General features: G+C 36.8%; 2 protein-coding genes across 2 annotated transcripts in view; both read right to left on the bottom strand.

The window, feature by feature from the left end:
- The window catches only part of LOC139689305 (SET and MYND domain-containing protein 4-like), a 60,918-nt gene extending 53,479 nt beyond the window's left edge, over positions 1–7,439 (bottom strand). Inside the window, exons 1-3 of the mRNA XM_071586379.1 lie at positions 7,047–7,439; positions 6,681–6,900; positions 973–1,156 (exon numbers count right to left, since the gene is read on the bottom strand). Of these exons, the coding sequence (XP_071442480.1) occupies positions 973–1,156; positions 6,681–6,900; positions 7,047–7,186 (544 nt within the window). The 5' untranslated portion in view covers positions 7,187–7,439. The remainder of the gene's footprint in view (positions 1–972; positions 1,157–6,680; positions 6,901–7,046) is intronic.
- A 10,018-nt stretch (positions 7,440–17,457) lies between these two features.
- Positions 17,458–17,500, bottom strand: part of GatA (glutamyl-tRNA(Gln) amidotransferase subunit A, mitochondrial) — a 32,956-nt gene continuing 32,913 nt past the window's right edge. Inside the window, exon 9 of the mRNA XM_071586311.1 lies at positions 17,458–17,500. This exon is cut by the window's right edge and continues 1,454 nt beyond it. The gene's annotated coding sequence lies outside the window, so the exon portion shown is untranslated.

Genomic DNA, 17,500 nt, shown 5'->3' with positions numbered 1-17,500 from the left:
CTTCATATGATAATAAAGATTGCTCAATCATTCACAATATCTACTGACCACAAACTCTATTGAAATTTTTAGCAGCAATTTGAAAGGAATTGCTAACTTCCTCATCACATGGAAACCAACCACAGTAAAATATTACGTAGTTAAATATTTCACATTACTAATAATTTACATAAAACAAAGTTTGAAATGAAATTGAGGAAATTATCTTTGTTCTCCTTTTGATATATCACAAAAGAGATCACATTTGATGACCAAGTGGATTAGTGTACGCAAAACATTCCTGGCTTGGGTTTTGAAATTAACAGAACACTCTGTACAGCAGAAAACCATTGAAGCACACTGAGCACTCTGGTGTAGATGCATGATTGGAGTGCACCCCATCTTATCACGACTAAAACAGTTCAGCATTGAAATCTATAATCACATCGTCAATACACATCTGTTCGGCTAACACGCTATGTTGATACATCCTGTCATTTCGACTGAGTAATTTAAGCAATAGGTAAACAGCTATCAACCTGAGGAGGTTGGTTTTATGGGTGGTATGCCAGAACTCCTCTAAAACCAAACCTTACATGGCAGGTGAAAATCATATATTAATCAGGTTATACTGGGGAGTCAAGTCTTTCCCCTATGCCACCTATGGTTTCCCAAGATTATGCACCAAAAAAACCACATAATTTGGGTGAAGTTGGTGGCTTGTACAGTGTCAACTGGAATTGTACATGGGCCTCAGGTCAGTTTCCCAGTACTCTACCCACAGAATTCTCACAGCCCTCAAACTATACATATCCGAGTAACATTAATAAAAACATCCTCTAAGTGAACTAAAAAATATAGCAAATGGCTATTCTTCACAACAAATTGCATATTACAAAAATATCAGTTAAAACTAAGCCAGGTGCGGTAGGGGGGGAAGGGGGATGAATTTTAAAACACTGAACCTGGCTAATGTGAACTGCAAATACTTACGTTTCAATTCTGATGAAACACCTTTCATTTTCTGCATGGCCGCATCACAATTTCTGAATGCCTCCAATGCCTCTCGAAATTGCTTCATATTTGTCAAGCATGAGCCCAGCCTCTTATTCAGAACGTATTTCAGCTCGTTTGAGCATTCCATGTCCAATGCCATTTTAATGTCAATCATACATGCCTGCGAAAACATGAAGAAGCTCTTAAGCACACCCTAAAATAACCATGCCCAAGCACACTGGTGCAAAATGACATCAGAACTTAATAATAAGGAATAAAAACAGTGATAATTATTAAGCTAATGAAAAACAACACTTCACAAAATATGAGTTTGACTCATTTACCTAATTGACCAACATGACGCAATAGATGCACAGCAAAAAACATGATTGTATTTTATTAAAATTTTGTGACATGTGCAACATCTCTTGGAGAGTCAAAAATCTCCACTTTATCCTCTTTTCACGTAAATGATTTAATTTAAAGTTGATGGACTTAAAACCATGAGTGCCCTCGATGGTGGAAAATAGAATGCTATCAACATAATGCAAAGAATGGTACATTTTGAAAAAGTTTGCTGGTCAAGGAAAACAACACTTTGTCCCAAATCAAACAATTCTTATCGTGCATTTCTCTGGTTCGACAACCAGTGCTTCTCAAAAATGTTTATGCACAAGATTAGACAAAAATTGAAGCAAAAATAGTTCAGCCCTGAACAAGACAAAAATGACTAGCAAAGTTAGGCCTCACTATAACTAAAAATGCACATCTGTACAATAATGAGGAAAAGTTGAATAAAAATCATTCCAGATGGACTAACCTTACAGTAAGCATAGGAGGGAAAAATTTAGAAACTGGGGGAAAAAATTAAAGGAGACACTAATCTGCATGAATTGAGACTATAGGTACTGGGGAAATTTTCTCTGAATTCAAGAGGATTTTAGTGAGAAGGCCTCAGTAGCAAATTTCAAAGCATCTCCTAAGTTGAGAAAAATAGCTGAGGGGCAGAATATCAGAGAACTATCTTAAGAAGAGCATTAGAGACAAATAAATTTAAGAATGCTAGTGTGGCACTAATGTTGAAAATATGATTTATAGCATTATTCTAAACAATGTCCTGTGAAAATGTGTTCCGGTCGCCAATCAAGCATCACAAATAAGTGGTTGTAGAAAGAGAAAGTAATTATTACAGGCATTCTACCAGTTAAGATAGGTTGGTCATGGAAACGGTACTGGAGGATATGGTACAACAACACACATCCTTGCCCCTCTCCACAAAACACAACCCAACATCCTACTCTACAAAAAAGCCCCTCTTCATCTTCACACACTGCCTTCCTTCCTTCCTTCCGTCCAACATCCTTATCCTATTCCTCCTTCCCTTTCCTCATTTGCCTAACATTCTCCCCTTTATCACAGTCTTCTACATCCCACTGCCAATCAATATGCTTTGCGTTCATTAATTAAAAATTGGCAAATTTCCACAAAATAGACTTCTCATATTTTGTGGAAAATTGCCAATTTTTAATTAATCATGACATTCCACCATATCATGCCTGAAATGTCTCTTTTTGTGCTTTGCGTTCATTTTTCCACATCTCCTTATTACTTCTAACAGCAATCCCCTCTCCTACCCCACCATACTAGCACTTCTTCATAATTATCCTTTAGGTCCACTTCTAATTCTCCACACCCACATTTCAAAAGCCTCCAATCTAAGTTTAATGAGTCTTTTCTTAATATTCTTACTCAACGTCCCTTTAATCAATTCTCTCCTCCTTGTGAAAGCTTCTTCGCCTGTTGCAATTTTTCTCCTTATGTCTTAAATACTTTGAGCATTTTGGTCCAAAACACTTCCAAGATACCTTTTCTACCTTCTCAAGTTTTTGCCATCCTATTTTAACATTTAACTTAGCCTTCCTTATTCTTAAAAACCACATAACCTTGTTTTCTTTACATTCATTATCATCCTATGCCTATCACGCCGATTTTCCCCTGCACTCAGCAATGCTTGGCTTTGGCTGCATTTCTTTTGTTTACATTAATTATCCCCTCATGCCCAACACAGTGACTTTCCCAAGCACTCTGCGATGCTTGCAACCCCTTGGCTGAATGACACACTAAAGCTTGTTCATCTGCACACCTAACTGCTGATTTCAAGAGGAAAGACAAAATTACTGCATTAAATAACCAATAGGATTCCCAAGACCAACAGATTAAATGGGAAACTCTTTAGTATGATGTATATCGGGAGGTAAAATAGCCTCTCACTTGTCATGCTAGCAGCTGGGAAACTTTCTAGACTGTGCAGATGAAATTAATGGGGATGACATGGAAGAGAAAATCTTCAAAACTTGCATGTTAACGAAAAAGTGGTTTAAAGATCTTGAGACAAGAGGGAGGACCCTAAGGGGTGTGAGATGGGGTTGAGGCCCACTACCTGCCCTTTCCAACTAATATTCTCAAGAATCAACTCAAAAGCCCATGGATTAGGTAAATATAACGGGGACTAGGACTACAGCACATATGCTAAGATAGCAGGGTTTACGTATGATGTCATTGAGAAGTGAATATAATGAGATTTAACAATGAAAAATCAAAGGTAGGGGTTAGCCATAGAAATGGGTGTGTTCATTATATAGTAAGAACGCATGGAAAAACATACATGTGGTCAAGGTATTCTATTATCAACAGCCAGTATTAACAAATGACTCTAATGGCTAAAGGGAATTTAAAAAAACTACTACAGGCAAAAAGGGCTTTCAACAAGAAAGAAAGCTTATAACGGCAAAAATCTACTAGCACAGAATGCCCTTTGTGGGTGTGAAAACTAGACCATAGGGAAAGAAGAAAGATGAAGAATGAAGAATTTGAAGTTTGACAATACCAGGGTATATGTTACATACACAAGAACCTCGATTTTTGACCAGATATGGGAATATGATTTCTAAGAGTTCAGTGATGATCATCACTGGCCATTGGAAATCTCCCCCTGGAAACTATACTTCTAAGTATCACTTTGATGTATAATATACTCAACCCCACTTACTTCCAACAAACCTTAAAGCATGTTGGTAGTGGAGTTGACAGAGTTATGAACAAATAAATGTTTGAGAGGGGGTGGGGGAGGAGGAAACATTTTGGAAGAGGAAAGTTCATTTGGCAAACCTTGAGGCATGAACACCTTGCACAAGATGCATTCGATGGAATGGTTGAGGGGGCAGGATAAAGGGGGGGGGGCAAAGCTAAAATACCTGGCACAATCAAGAAAGGCTGCAGAAGCAACATCTTAAGAAGAAATGAAAGGATGACTCTGAAAGGGATGCGGGATGGCGTACACTAAAATCAGCCTAATAACTGCGGCAAGGAGAGGGATTTGAGGTGTCACCTAGGTAATGTAAATATTGAAGTTACATTTAATGGTGAGGATGATGGGCTAATTGATGTTTACATAACAAATACACCTATTCTCTTCAAAATTGATACAGGCGTACAAGTTATATTTCTTAAATCTGTGTTGGGAAAAATATTTCCGGACAAAAGACCTAACCTGAAGAAATCCCACGTAAGATTAATTAACTATGGTTTAAGTAGAATTGAACGACGTGGGTCAGTTGTGCTAATATCTGTTTCTATTTCATCATGTCACTGCATTGTGTCGTCAATGTTGCTAAAGGTAAACAATTTTCGGTCTGGACATTTGTCACCGGTTGAAACTAATTAAAAGGTGGCATTCTCTCGAGAATTGTATGTGTGTGATATCAACTCAAAGGAGAAGGTAAAAGTGAAATTCATCAAGGTTTTTATCAAATTAGTCAATTTCCAGGAGGAAAATGCCATTAACACTTATGGATAACACTAATCCACTGAATTGTGTATTGTTGCTAACTGGAGAGAGACAAAAACTCATGCCACAATTAAAAGAAAAATTGGATGGGACATGCATTAAAAAGAATAGAATGAGGCTTCTGAATTTCTTAATAAAGACGCTCCTGATCTGAGAATTCTCAATAAGCAATTAGAAGTCCTACAATTTCAGCTTCCTCCGCAGGAATGGATGTTAAGTGGCCCGAGTGTTAATTTTTTGACGTGCTTTAACTTAAAAAGTACTTCCATCAAGTACTTTGGAAAGCCAATACTCACCACTGAAGAGAGAGAGAGAGATAAATAAAGTATTACCATTGCTAATTTAACCAGTGATTAACCATTATATTGATCAAGCAACCAATTTTCCAACAACTGACTTAAGTAAAATATACCATGGTGAAAGCAATGATGAGCTTGTATTATGTTAGTTGTCAACCGATGAAACTATATCATCAAATAATATCAATTTATGCTAGTCCGAGTATATTGCATTGTATAATAATATAATACGTAAAGGAGGGCTCCTAAAATACTGATGCAACCAGAGGATTTAGTTGCCATTGTTATGCCATATTGAAAAGATTCAACAAAAGATATGAAGTAAGGTGCGAAACAAATAGTGGAATAATTGAACTTTGAAATACATGTTAAAACATTATTTTATGCAATGATTTTCCCAATCATTACCCTCCTTTTTCACTTTTCAAACGCAACACCTTTCCAAAACAACACACCATAGAACTTCTAGAAAAAAGAAAGGCTGATTTCATCAACATACGAAGGTCTGAGTCTTACAGTGATGATTATAATGCTAAACCATCTAATGTAAAACTTGAAATGTGCTATGATAAGTTCTTGTTCTACTTCAACACAGCTTCGCCTTTGAGGAAGACACTTGAGAGGCCATCAAAGAAACATGTCAACAATTGCTTTACTGTGGATATTAGTTAGCTTTCTGCATAAATTAAGAATATTTTTGATCCGACAAAAGAACCAAAGAATACAGAAGTACTGACAGATCACAAAAATCTGAAACATCAATAACAACTGCTATTAATTAAATGCAAAAAAACTAATTTAACGATACCAGAATTTTCAATTCTGCTTACAGAATCAAGGTACCTACTGAAATAATCAAAGAATTTTGTGGTCAAAAACTGACTACATGATTCTTTGAGATGATTCAGGAGCTCTCATGACCCACAAACCAACCATTCTTCAGTTAACACTAAGTAAAATGGAATAATTGGAGAGTACTAGTTAGTTACTCGATTATCACAGTTCAAAAAATTGTCTCATTAAGTTGTACCTGATCTTGATATCAACTGTAATATTTTTCTGCTTTCATATGAGCCCATCAAAGACCCATCTAATAACCGTATCTCTTAAATTAGGAGTACTTCCATCCTCTCATAAGAGTCCCAAATTTGGACCTAATACTAACAAAAAACGAAGATGAGATAACTACAGATCAATCCGCCTAATTAGCCAATTTATACACATTTTTGAGAAAAAATTTATAATTGTTTGCTTAATTTTCTGAAAGGCACAAACATTCCAGCAATGTATTGAACAATATTGCTTTGGGGCCCATCTTATGCATCTTCAATGATTTGCATATCTCCAATGCATGACCTGAATCATGTCACTGGGGTTTGTACTTCATTAGTTACGTTACTATTATAAAATATGATCACCGAATTTCCCTATAGCAAGTGTTCTACATTTTCATTCCAACATGCCAAAATTCCCAAAATTTCACGACGAGCGACTTTTATTTTCAAACATACCTTTAAAAATATTTTTGATGCGTTTTGACTAATTAGTATATCACATACCTCATGAAGTCCCAACTGCTGAAGTGCTGAGGACCTGGCTTCCAGGGCCTCGACCAATTGCTCCCCTGTGGCGTGCGGTACTGCATGGCAATACGCCTTGTAACTTGCGGTAAAATTTTTAGAATGAAATTCACGGTTTCCCCAGCTGAGCAATTGTTTGGCAGAGGAGTCAGATTTATCATAGGAAACTGGCAGAGTCAGAATTTTATCCAAGATTCGCCTAAAACCATCAAAATTAGTTGAAGATAATGTTTAATTCACACGAACACTTCAACTATCGTTACTTAAGATGTGATAGTGAAAATTGAATCTCAAAACATTTAACACAATTTGGCAATCCAGCACGTACAAGTTACAGTTACTCACCTTAATCCAGCATGTGAAGATATTACTTCCAATTTTCTGTGATTATTTACTTCAAGAAATTTTTCAAAAAATTCGGGCCCTTCGTTAAAATCCTCCAGAGTTGGAGGATCCTTCCCCGAAAATAACGCATTAATTGACATTTTATCACGTTTAATTTCCTATCAGCGGGGATTTACATTTACACAACTTTTCGAAAAATTGTTTTTCCCAATGATTACAGTCATTTTTAAATGCAAACGGATTCCTCGGGAATTTCGCGTATATTAGAGATTTAAGTGTATCATTCCTACGGAATCCCTCCTCCGTGGGTCAACTGCTGCTTGCTTCATTCGCAATGGTTCGCCAAGCGAAAGCGACGAAGAGCGCATGGCGTAGGCGGCAACTACAGCGACGACGGAACACGACATTTCAACACCAACTAGGAAACATCTTTGAGTATGTGATTCATTAGTTAATAGAATTTTAAAAATGTAATAAAAATTAAGGTTGACCAGTTATTTTTTCCTGCATTTAGTATTAGCCTTTAAATACCTGTTGCGGTATATATCTGTCACTTTAAATTTATTCATGGAAAACAACGATCGCCCACTCCTCTTCCAAGGCTTTCCACTCACTTTTCTTTAGGAAACCCGCTCAAAGATGACGTTGTTTTTAGTGAGAAACTGCGTCGTAGTAACATTTTTGGCTGATAAGTGACGCTGGTGTCGCATTACCAACCTTGCGTGTATGCAAAATTTCATGAATTTTCATATTTTTAATTATTATCGACTGCCAAAAACGAAACATCGACATTTGGAAATCACTTAGGCGAAGTTCGTAGGAAAGAAAAACGCATGCATTGGCCGTGATATATCTATTTAACGGAGCTACTCTCACAAGTCCGATTGAAAAAGATCACACATTAATAATTTAAAAACGGACTCGTTATTCAATGCATACTTTAGCTGTATTTTTTAACAAAATGAATATCAATTTTTAGTAGCAATAAAGTTTACCTACGAGTTTCCATGATGTTCTAGTTCCTGGCTCTGCAAGAAAGGAAAATAATGATACTAGAATTATAGCATTTAACTGATGATATTATAGGATATATATTTACCTGATCAATTTACAGCCGAACGTTAAATTTCTTTGCACTAATTTATATAAGGCAAAAATTTTACGCAAATACTTGGGAAAACTGACTCACGGAGATCTCGAACAACAATGCTAAATAAGGACCCCGCACGCGAATATCAGGAAGTGTGCTAAGCCTCCATCAACTCAATTGAAGTTATAATAAGCCCATGGGAGAAACGCAACCTAATACAAATGAATCGATCAGTGCCAAATAAATCTATGCAGTGTAGCAGTGTACCTATTCGGCCTGTGATTTCCAATGTTTTGTCCCCCCAAACCACTTATAGGCTAATAAGTTAAACGTCTTATTCAAAACTTTTTCCAAATTTTCTCCGAAATATCGAATAAAAAATTGACACGAACTGGCGGATGTGTTGTCTAAAGAAGTAGTAACCCCGAAGTGCATAATGGTATCGTTTGACGTCACAAATTTATTCCCCAGTGTTCCAAGATCAGAAGCTCTAAACCTTGCGGAAGTTGAATTCAATTCAATTTATTCATTCACCATAAGCATAGAATTATGCATGGCTTTGTCAATACATGTTTTACACTTCATATCAATAAAAAAACATTATGCAAAATATCAAAACAATATGAAAAATACAAATACATACAATTTACAATTTTTTGGGATTAACACATTTCAATTATACATTTAAAATGGTATGCATTAGAAAATCATCTACACTATAGAATAATTTACATGAAAGTAGTTTTTTCACGGCACACTTCAATTTAAAGGAACTTTTTATATTTTTAATATAAGCAGGCAATTTATTGTACATAAGTATTCCCTGATGATCTATCCCTTTAATCGTTTTATTTACTCTGAGCTGACTTACATGGAATGCATTTTGGCTTCTCGTATTATGACTATGAAGGTCACAATTTTTAATAAACATGTATTGATTTTTGTTAATAAGAGACACTGTTTCAAGGATGTACATACAAGGAAGAGGTAAGATTTCTAGTTTTTCAAAAATCGGTTTACTGGGAGCTCTATTATTAGAATTAGTTTTTATGCGAATAATCTTTTTTTGCATTTTAAATAAGTTTGGAAGGAAGATAGAGGAGCCCCAAAAGGGAATACCATAATTGAGAAGCGACTGCACATAGCCAAAATATATAGTTCTCAATACCTTAATGCAAATGATTTCCTTGAGTACATGGAATGCATAACAGATTTGTGCCAGTTTTTGAGTTAATTTATTAACATGTTCCTCCCATGAAAGATTAGAGTCAATCCAAATACCTAAAAACTTTGTTACCTTTAGTTCTTTTATGGGGCAACTGTTAATTATTGGATTCAAATTTATTAACTTCTTCTTGAGATTGAAGTTTAAATAATGGGTTTTACTAACATTTAAAGATAGCTTATTGTCAGTGAGCCAGTTCATCAAATTGTGTGTAGTTTCTGTTACCTCGTTCATTAACTGAATGGGATTATGGTTATTAAAAATTAAGTTAGTATCATCAGCAAATAGAATTGTACTGGAGAGTGGTAAATTTGCAGGTAAATCATTTATGAAAACTAAAAATAGTAGTGGTCCAAGAATGGAGCCCTGCGGAACTCCATAAATAACAGAAGTTGTACTTGATACAGATGAATTTATTTCAATATATATTATAATATTTTTCCATTTTCTGGAAGAAGTGTTATACAGACAAAGTCATTCACCAAAATTCTTGGCACTGCTCTCAAAAATTATCAGCCTTCCACGCCATGGTACACAGAGCACGTTCTATCCCAATGTCTAAAGAGAACACTCTTAAAGAACTCAGCATCATAAAACAGATTGCAGTGAGCAATGGGTATAGAGAAATGTTAATTGATAAACTTTACAGCAAGAAACTATCCCGTTTAGCCAAGTTAGCCTTGTATAGCTCTCCCACATCTGCAGAAAACCAGCCACAGTGGCGGAGATTCCCTTTCCTTGGCCTCTTGTTATTAAATAGGCAAAGAATCCTCCCAAAAGAAAAGGTGAGACTGGCCTTCTACAATAAAACCAAATTAAGCAATCTATTATGCCACACCAAGGACCAAGTTGAACCCCTACACAAGATTGTGTTGTACAAACTCCTCTGCAAGGACTGAGACCGGATATACATACAGGAATGGGATTTGAGACGAGAATAAAGGAGTACTGAGCATGCTTTAGAAACATCATCTGCACGTCACTCTTCGCCAAGCACCTGAGAGACTGTGGTCACAGCAGCGATATCATCCCGGAAGTCCTGCACATTGAGAAGAAAGGCGACCACCTCGACGCGCTTGAGCAACTAGAAATACTTCAGCACACGAATCACGGAAAAGATTCGTTGACCAATGATTTTCTTTACCCTTCACGTTCCCCGTTATTGTATTTCCCCTCTGCCAACTAACCTGACACCAAGGAAACCTTTTCAACAATGTAGTTAACCTCTCCCACCCCATTACTTAATCACCTGACTTATTACCCGGTGCCATTCTCCCTGCTCACAATACCCATTCCTGCACTCCTCTACCAACTAACCTGATGCCAAGCACACCTTTTTCAACATTGTATTAATCCCTCCTCCCAACCTGCTAATTTATCAACATTACCAATCCTCTGCCTCCAACCATAAACTTTTAGACCCCCCCCCCCTCCACCTCAAACAGTCCTTTCCTTCCTCCCTCCTCTTCCCATCCGCCCAGAGATATACATATACACTGTGTTTGATCTGTATTTTTACCTGAAGATGTTATACCATCACGAAACCTAAGTAGTATATAAAAAAATTTCTTTGTGGCAAAGCCTAGTTATTTATTTTTCAATTTTAACAGAAATTTTATTCTACATAAATAATATGTCACATTGTATCTTCAATGCCAAATAGTTTTTTTTCTGATGATACCACTATTCAAATAAATGCCACAACTAGCCCTGAGCTACAAAAAAAATGAGACTCCACAGTAATATGACTTCAAATAACTTATTGTCAATAAATGCACAAAAAGCAGTACCCATTCCTTTTGGCAAAAATCCTTCACTCTCTGCTAAACTCTATGATAAGGACATAAATTTTGCTGACAGCATTGATTACTTGGGTGTTCAGATTGAATCATCTCTAAAATAGTCCTCATATGTTGACAACTTAAAATCTAAAACTTAATAGAAATCTTTTTCAGCTGAGATATCTGTTTTTTAGTACTGGCTTAAATATCCTAAAATGTATTCAGCATTCAAATTTTCAATCTCGATTATCATCTGGAATGGCTCAAGCCTTAGCCAACAGATTTTTAAAGTGCAGAAACAGGCAATAGTCTAGCTACTATCTTAAACTTACCTTTAAACAATTCCGCAGGTCTCATTATCATGAACTGCAAATTACTACCTTGATCAAAAAGTTCCCGGAATAACCACCGTGTGGCGCTCCCATCGTTCCGATTTGAGTTCTGTTTTTTTTTAAATTGGTACATCTGTTGTTGATATTCCCTTTAAATCTTAGTGTCATAACTTGACATTTGCAAAAGTTACGTAGCCAAGAGTACATCTATCTCTGTGGGTGTTGGCGATTTTTTACAATTGCAGAAATGGATTTAAATTTCCAACAACGAACTTGTATTAAATTTTGCGCAAAAAACGGATTTAGTGGCGCACGGACGTTGGAAATGTTGGAAAAGTGTTTCGGCAACGATTCTCTAAAAAAAACGGTCGTTTACCAGTGGCACGAGCGGTTCAGAAGTGGTCGTGAGTCAATCGAAGATGATGAACGCAGTGGCAGACCATCGACATCGAAAGTCGGTGAAAAAATTGATAAAGTAAAAGAAATGTTGGTCAATAACCGCAAATTAACCATCAGAGAAATAGCGGAGGACTTGAACATTGCCTATGGATCCGCCCAAGACATTGTGGTTAATGATTTGGGTTTCCGTCGTGTAGCAGCAAAGTTGGTGCCAAAAGACCTCAATTTCATGCAAAAAAGAGACCGTGTTGACGTCGCAAAAGACATGATTTGCGAGGCTGAATCCGATCCCACATTCATCAAAAGGATCATTACTGGAGACGAGACGTGGGTTTATGAGTACGACACGCAATCCAGACATCAGGCAAGTGAATGGCGTTCACCAAATGAGCCGAGACCAAAAAAACCACGTCGTTTTCAGTCAAAAAAGAAGGCAATGCTGACGGTTTTCATGGATTACAACGGTGTAGTGCATCATGAATTTTTGCCAGAAAGCCAGACAGTAAACAAAAAGTATTATTTGGGCGTTATGAGACGTTTGCGTGAAGCAATTCGCCGAAAGAGACCAGAAATGTGGGCAGAAAACTCGTGGATTTTGCACCATGATAACGCACCGTCGCACAGTGCTATCATTATTCGTAATTTTTTGACGAAAAATGCAACAAATACCATCCAACAGCCACCGAATTCACCTGATTTGGCTCCCTGTGACTTCTTTCTGTTCAATCGAGTTAAAAAACCATTACGGGGAACGCGTTTTAGCAGCCGAGAGGAAGTAATGGAAAAATCGCAGGAAGCACTGATGGACATACCGAAAACCGAATATAAAAAATGTTTCGAGGATTGGATCAAGCGCTGGCATAAGTGTGTTGCAGTCGATGGGGATTACTTTGAAGGGGACAATATAGATTTAGATGAATAAACTTGTATTTTTAATTTTCTGAATAAATTCCGGGAAATTTTTGATCAAGGTAGTATACCTCTGGCTGTTCATTATGTATACAATCTAATATTATTTGTTAAGAATAACATCTTATATACAAACAAAACCTAAACATCCTTCATCATAATACATGTACCAAACTTGACACACACATGTCACACGCAAGATGGTCTAATTTGAGTTGTGAGAAACTATATCAACAGGAGCCAAATTTTTAAATCTGCTTCCTCCAGATTTGAAAGGATCTCCTTTAAATACTTTCAAGTGTAATCTTAAAGCATACTTGCTTATTAAACCTTTGTACTCTGTGGATGAATTTCGTACATTATGCAAAGAAAAGTCTAAAATATTGTTTGATAAATATCCCTATGTAATGTTAATAACCTTTTTGTTCATTTGATGCATACTAAAAAATTGAAGTACATTTTTTGTTTTAAGACAAAACTATATTGAACTAGCCAATTGAAAGTAAACCAATATTTAAAAAATTGACACAAATCACGAGAGGGTAACGAAAATAAAAGTGAAACCTTTTACTAAACAAAAAAGAACGTGTGCAAATGCCCAGAGAAATAGATATTGGTGTACACTCATGAAATATTTCTTTAATAGGGCCCACAAAATATAACTGGTAATCCAAAGGACTTTCCTGACTCAATTAAATTTTAATTTAACTACTTATAATTTATCTGTTCAGATAAATGGGGCTTCATGTGGTACACTGCAATATTCAATAAAATGTATTTTTCTCTGTTGAAAATCATTCTAACACTTGACTGATACCAAGGCAGGCGGTGATGAAGTAGGCAGGGATGAAATGAGATTCATTAAAAGTGAAATGTAAGAGAATTGAGAAAAATATATTGTTTGAATTAGCAAAAAATAGGACAAATTCATTATTAGTACAACAAATCCTGTTCTGTTAAATATTTGGAAACGGATAAGGTTATTTGATAATATTCTCTCGGTAGACAAGGGCACAACTAATTATTTCATCAGTTTGCCAGATAATCGCATCTTCTTACAAGGATCCTAAATACATTGAGAAGTTCCTTTTGAAATAAACTTTCCGAATTATTCCATTAGAGGTTTAAATACCTACATGAATATTTCATCATCAAACACTAAAGGCCACCATCTGCCTTGTCGCAAATGCCTCTATATTCCCTGCTGCTACCTTCTGGCTATCTATATGATCTGAAGTCCATGTTCTTGAAGAAAGCAGCTCTCGGATGTTCTCTTAGTTTCTTCCCTACAACTTTTCCTTCAAATATCTTCTTAAGGATTTGGTGGTAAACGTCCGATTACTTTTGCTCTACTTTGTCCAATTGTTCTGCAGAGTATCCTCTTTTCTTTCACTTCTCCATCACTCTCTCTTCCTCTTCTAGCTTTCTACCCAGCTTGTCTTTGTTACCACCCTCCAAATCCACATTTCATTGCATCTACTGTCATTTTTTTCTTTCCTGATTGTCCATGTCTCACATCCATATAACAATACACTACTAACAAATAATTTGATGACCTTTTTCTGGTTTCTATGCTAATATATTTATTGAATAGTAAATTCCTGCAAGTATAAAATTAAATTCAGGTCAAACTTGTGTTCAGACATATTATTAGTGATTCTTGTGTGCAAAGTTTAACAATATTTTGGACATAGTTTTTGAAAATGACCCCAAATAGAAGTCACCAGAAGAGAGCCACAAAACAATAAAAATAACAGTAATCATGAAAAGTCATTGGCAATTGGGAACAAGATGTGAGCGTCGCTGATCTTGTACGCATGTCAACAATTGGTCAACATCAACAATTTGCTTTTTCTTCAAAAACAAGGACAAGATTAAATAGATGTTTCAAAGAGAGTGACAAAAATATCCATGTAATGGGCACATATTCTTAACCATGTTAAAAGGTTGCTTCTCATATGGATAAATGAAAAGCAATTGCAATGGGACACAAAATGCAATGCAACAAGAATATCATATTTGAAATGGCTAAAGTGATTTTCACTGACATTGTTAAGAAGATGTCAGGATCATCAACGGCTGAAGATGTACTTAAGGGGAGCCATGTATGGTCCAAGAAGTTTATGAGAAGAACCAGCATCAAGGGTGCTCTGCGGCATGGTGAATAGCAAGCTCTGCCTCAAGGGCAGCAGGGAACTTCATCGGTGACTTACAGAACCTCGAGGACTCTCGAGGGTAACCTGCTGCAGCAAGTATTTAATTGTGATGAGATGGGTCTCTTCGGGAAGAAGATGCCAACTCGAACCAATTGTACATGTAACAGTAGAGGAGAATGCATTACCCAGCCACAAACCAATTTGAGACCATCTCATTGCTATTTTGTGCCAATCTGAAAATTAAAGCCCAGCTTGTTTACCATTCAGAAACTCCAGGAGCCTTCAAGAAATTCTAAGTCCAAAACAGCACACTAAATGTGATGCGGAGGTCACCGGAAACATCCGCATCATACCATCATGCGTACACATACAAGGTACCATCCCTAATAAGGCAGTGGCTATGCGCACCAGCAAATTCATTCAATGATAATTCTGAGGTGCATTTTCACAAAATTTTGAAGCATTGCCTATAAAAAATAACTACATACAGCTTTCTATTAAAAAGGAATTAGGTATGTATCATAGATAATTAATTATTTACTACCTTGATCAAAAATTTCCCGGAATTTATTCAGAAAATTAAAAATACAAGTTTATTCATCTAAATCTATATTGTCCCCTTCAAAGTAATCCCCATCGACTGCAACACACTTATGCCAGCGCTTGATCCAATCCTCGAAACATTTTTTATATTCGGTTTTCGGTATGTCCATCAGTGCTTCCTGCGATTTTTCCATTACTTCCTCTCGGCTGCTAAAACGCGTTCCCCGTAATGGTTTTTTAACTCGATTGAACAGAAAGAAGTCACAGGGAGCCAAATCAGGTGAATTCGGTGGCTGTTGGATGGTATTTGTTGCATTTTTCGTCAAAAAATTACGAATAATGATAGCACTGTGCGACGGTGCGTTATCATGGTGCAAAATCCACGAGTTTTCTGTCCACATTTCTGGTCTCTTTCGGCGAATTGCTTCACGCAAACGTCTCATAACGCCCAAATAATACTCTTTGTTTACTGTCTGGCCTTCTGGCAAAAATTCATGATGCACTACACCGTTGTAATCCATGAAAACCGTCAGCATTGCCTTCTTTTTTGACTGAAAACGACGTGGTTTTTTTGGTCTCGGCTCATTTGGTGAACGCCATTCACTTGCCTGATGTCTGGATTGCGTGTCGTACTCATAAACCCACGTCTCGTCTCCAGTAATGATCCTTTTGATGAATGTGGGATCGGATTCAGCCTCGCAAATCATGTCTTTTGCGACGTCAACACGGTCTCTTTTTTGCATGAAATTGAGGTCTTGAGTTCGCACCAACTTTGCTGCTACACGACGGAAACCCAAATCATTAACCACAATGTCTTGGGCGGATCCATAGGCAATGTTCAAGTCCTCCGCTATTTCTCTGATGGTTAATTTGCGGTTATTGACCAACATTTCTTTTACTTTATCAATTTTTTCACCGACTTTCGATGTCGATGGTCTGCCACTGCGTTCATCATCTTCGATTGACTCACGACCACTTCTGAACCGCTCGTGCCACTGGTAAACGACCGTTTTTTTTAGAGAATCGTTGCCGAAACACTTTTCCAACATTTCCAACGTCCGTGCGCCACTAAATCCGTTTTTTGCGCAAAATTTAATACAAGTTCGTTGTTGGAAATTTAAATCCATTTCTGCAATTGTAAAAAATCGCCAACACACACAGAGATAGATGTACTCTTGGCTACGTAACTTTTGCAAATGTCAAGTTATGACACTAAGATTTAAAGGGAATATCAACAACAGATGTACCAATTTAAAAAAAAAAACAGAACTAAAATCGGAACGATGGGAGCGCCACACGGTGGTTATTCCGGGAACTTTTTGATCAAGGTAGTATTTCAATCCTTTTTTGCTTTTACAAAACAAGTTTGCATCCCAGGTTTCTTTATTCTACGATCGATGAAAACATGAACATGATCCACAATACTAAGCACTGTACCTAATTTTCTTTGAACAAGCCTTGTAGATAATTTATTTTTTTCATCATGGAACATATTACCGTACTTTGCATTAATTTATACTCGAATATTGTTTCACTACTCTCGAGTGTTTCCCTTTGTGAGAAAGATCACCGAATGCATTATGCTCACTGAACTTCCTTTGCTCCATACTTTAACAATGATTGATAGGAAATGCAATCATTTAATTATGAAATTTTCTATTTTTCCAGGTACATTTGTCCTGACTATTGCAGATTTATCTGATGATGACAGTTTTACTGTCATCATCCAGATGGGATCTTTAGATCAGAGTTTTTACGGTTTTTGCCACCATCTGAATACTACAATTTCTGTGGATGTGTCATAATTCATGCATCCAAAGGGAGGGGGATGAAGATGGTGCAGTAGCTAACATGCATGCTTCCCACCCAGAGGGCCTGGGTTCGAATCACAAAGCGGCAGATATTTTCCAGAGGTATCCTGATCCCTGCTTGAGGTGCTTTGAGGAGAGCACTTGAGTCAGCATGCCATCCATTGGACTGCGGACACCTTGGCACATTTCGTTAAGAGTAGGCTAATGC

The sequence above is a fragment of the Hetaerina americana genome, unplaced genomic scaffold (assembly GCF_022747635.1).
Source record: "Hetaerina americana unplaced genomic scaffold, ioHetAmer1.1.p SCAF_22, whole genome shotgun sequence".
NCBI lineage: Eukaryota > Metazoa > Arthropoda > Insecta > Odonata > Calopterygidae > Hetaerina > Hetaerina americana.
Note: the sequence above shows the minus strand (reverse complement) of the source record. Positions and strands in the feature narration are given on the sequence as shown.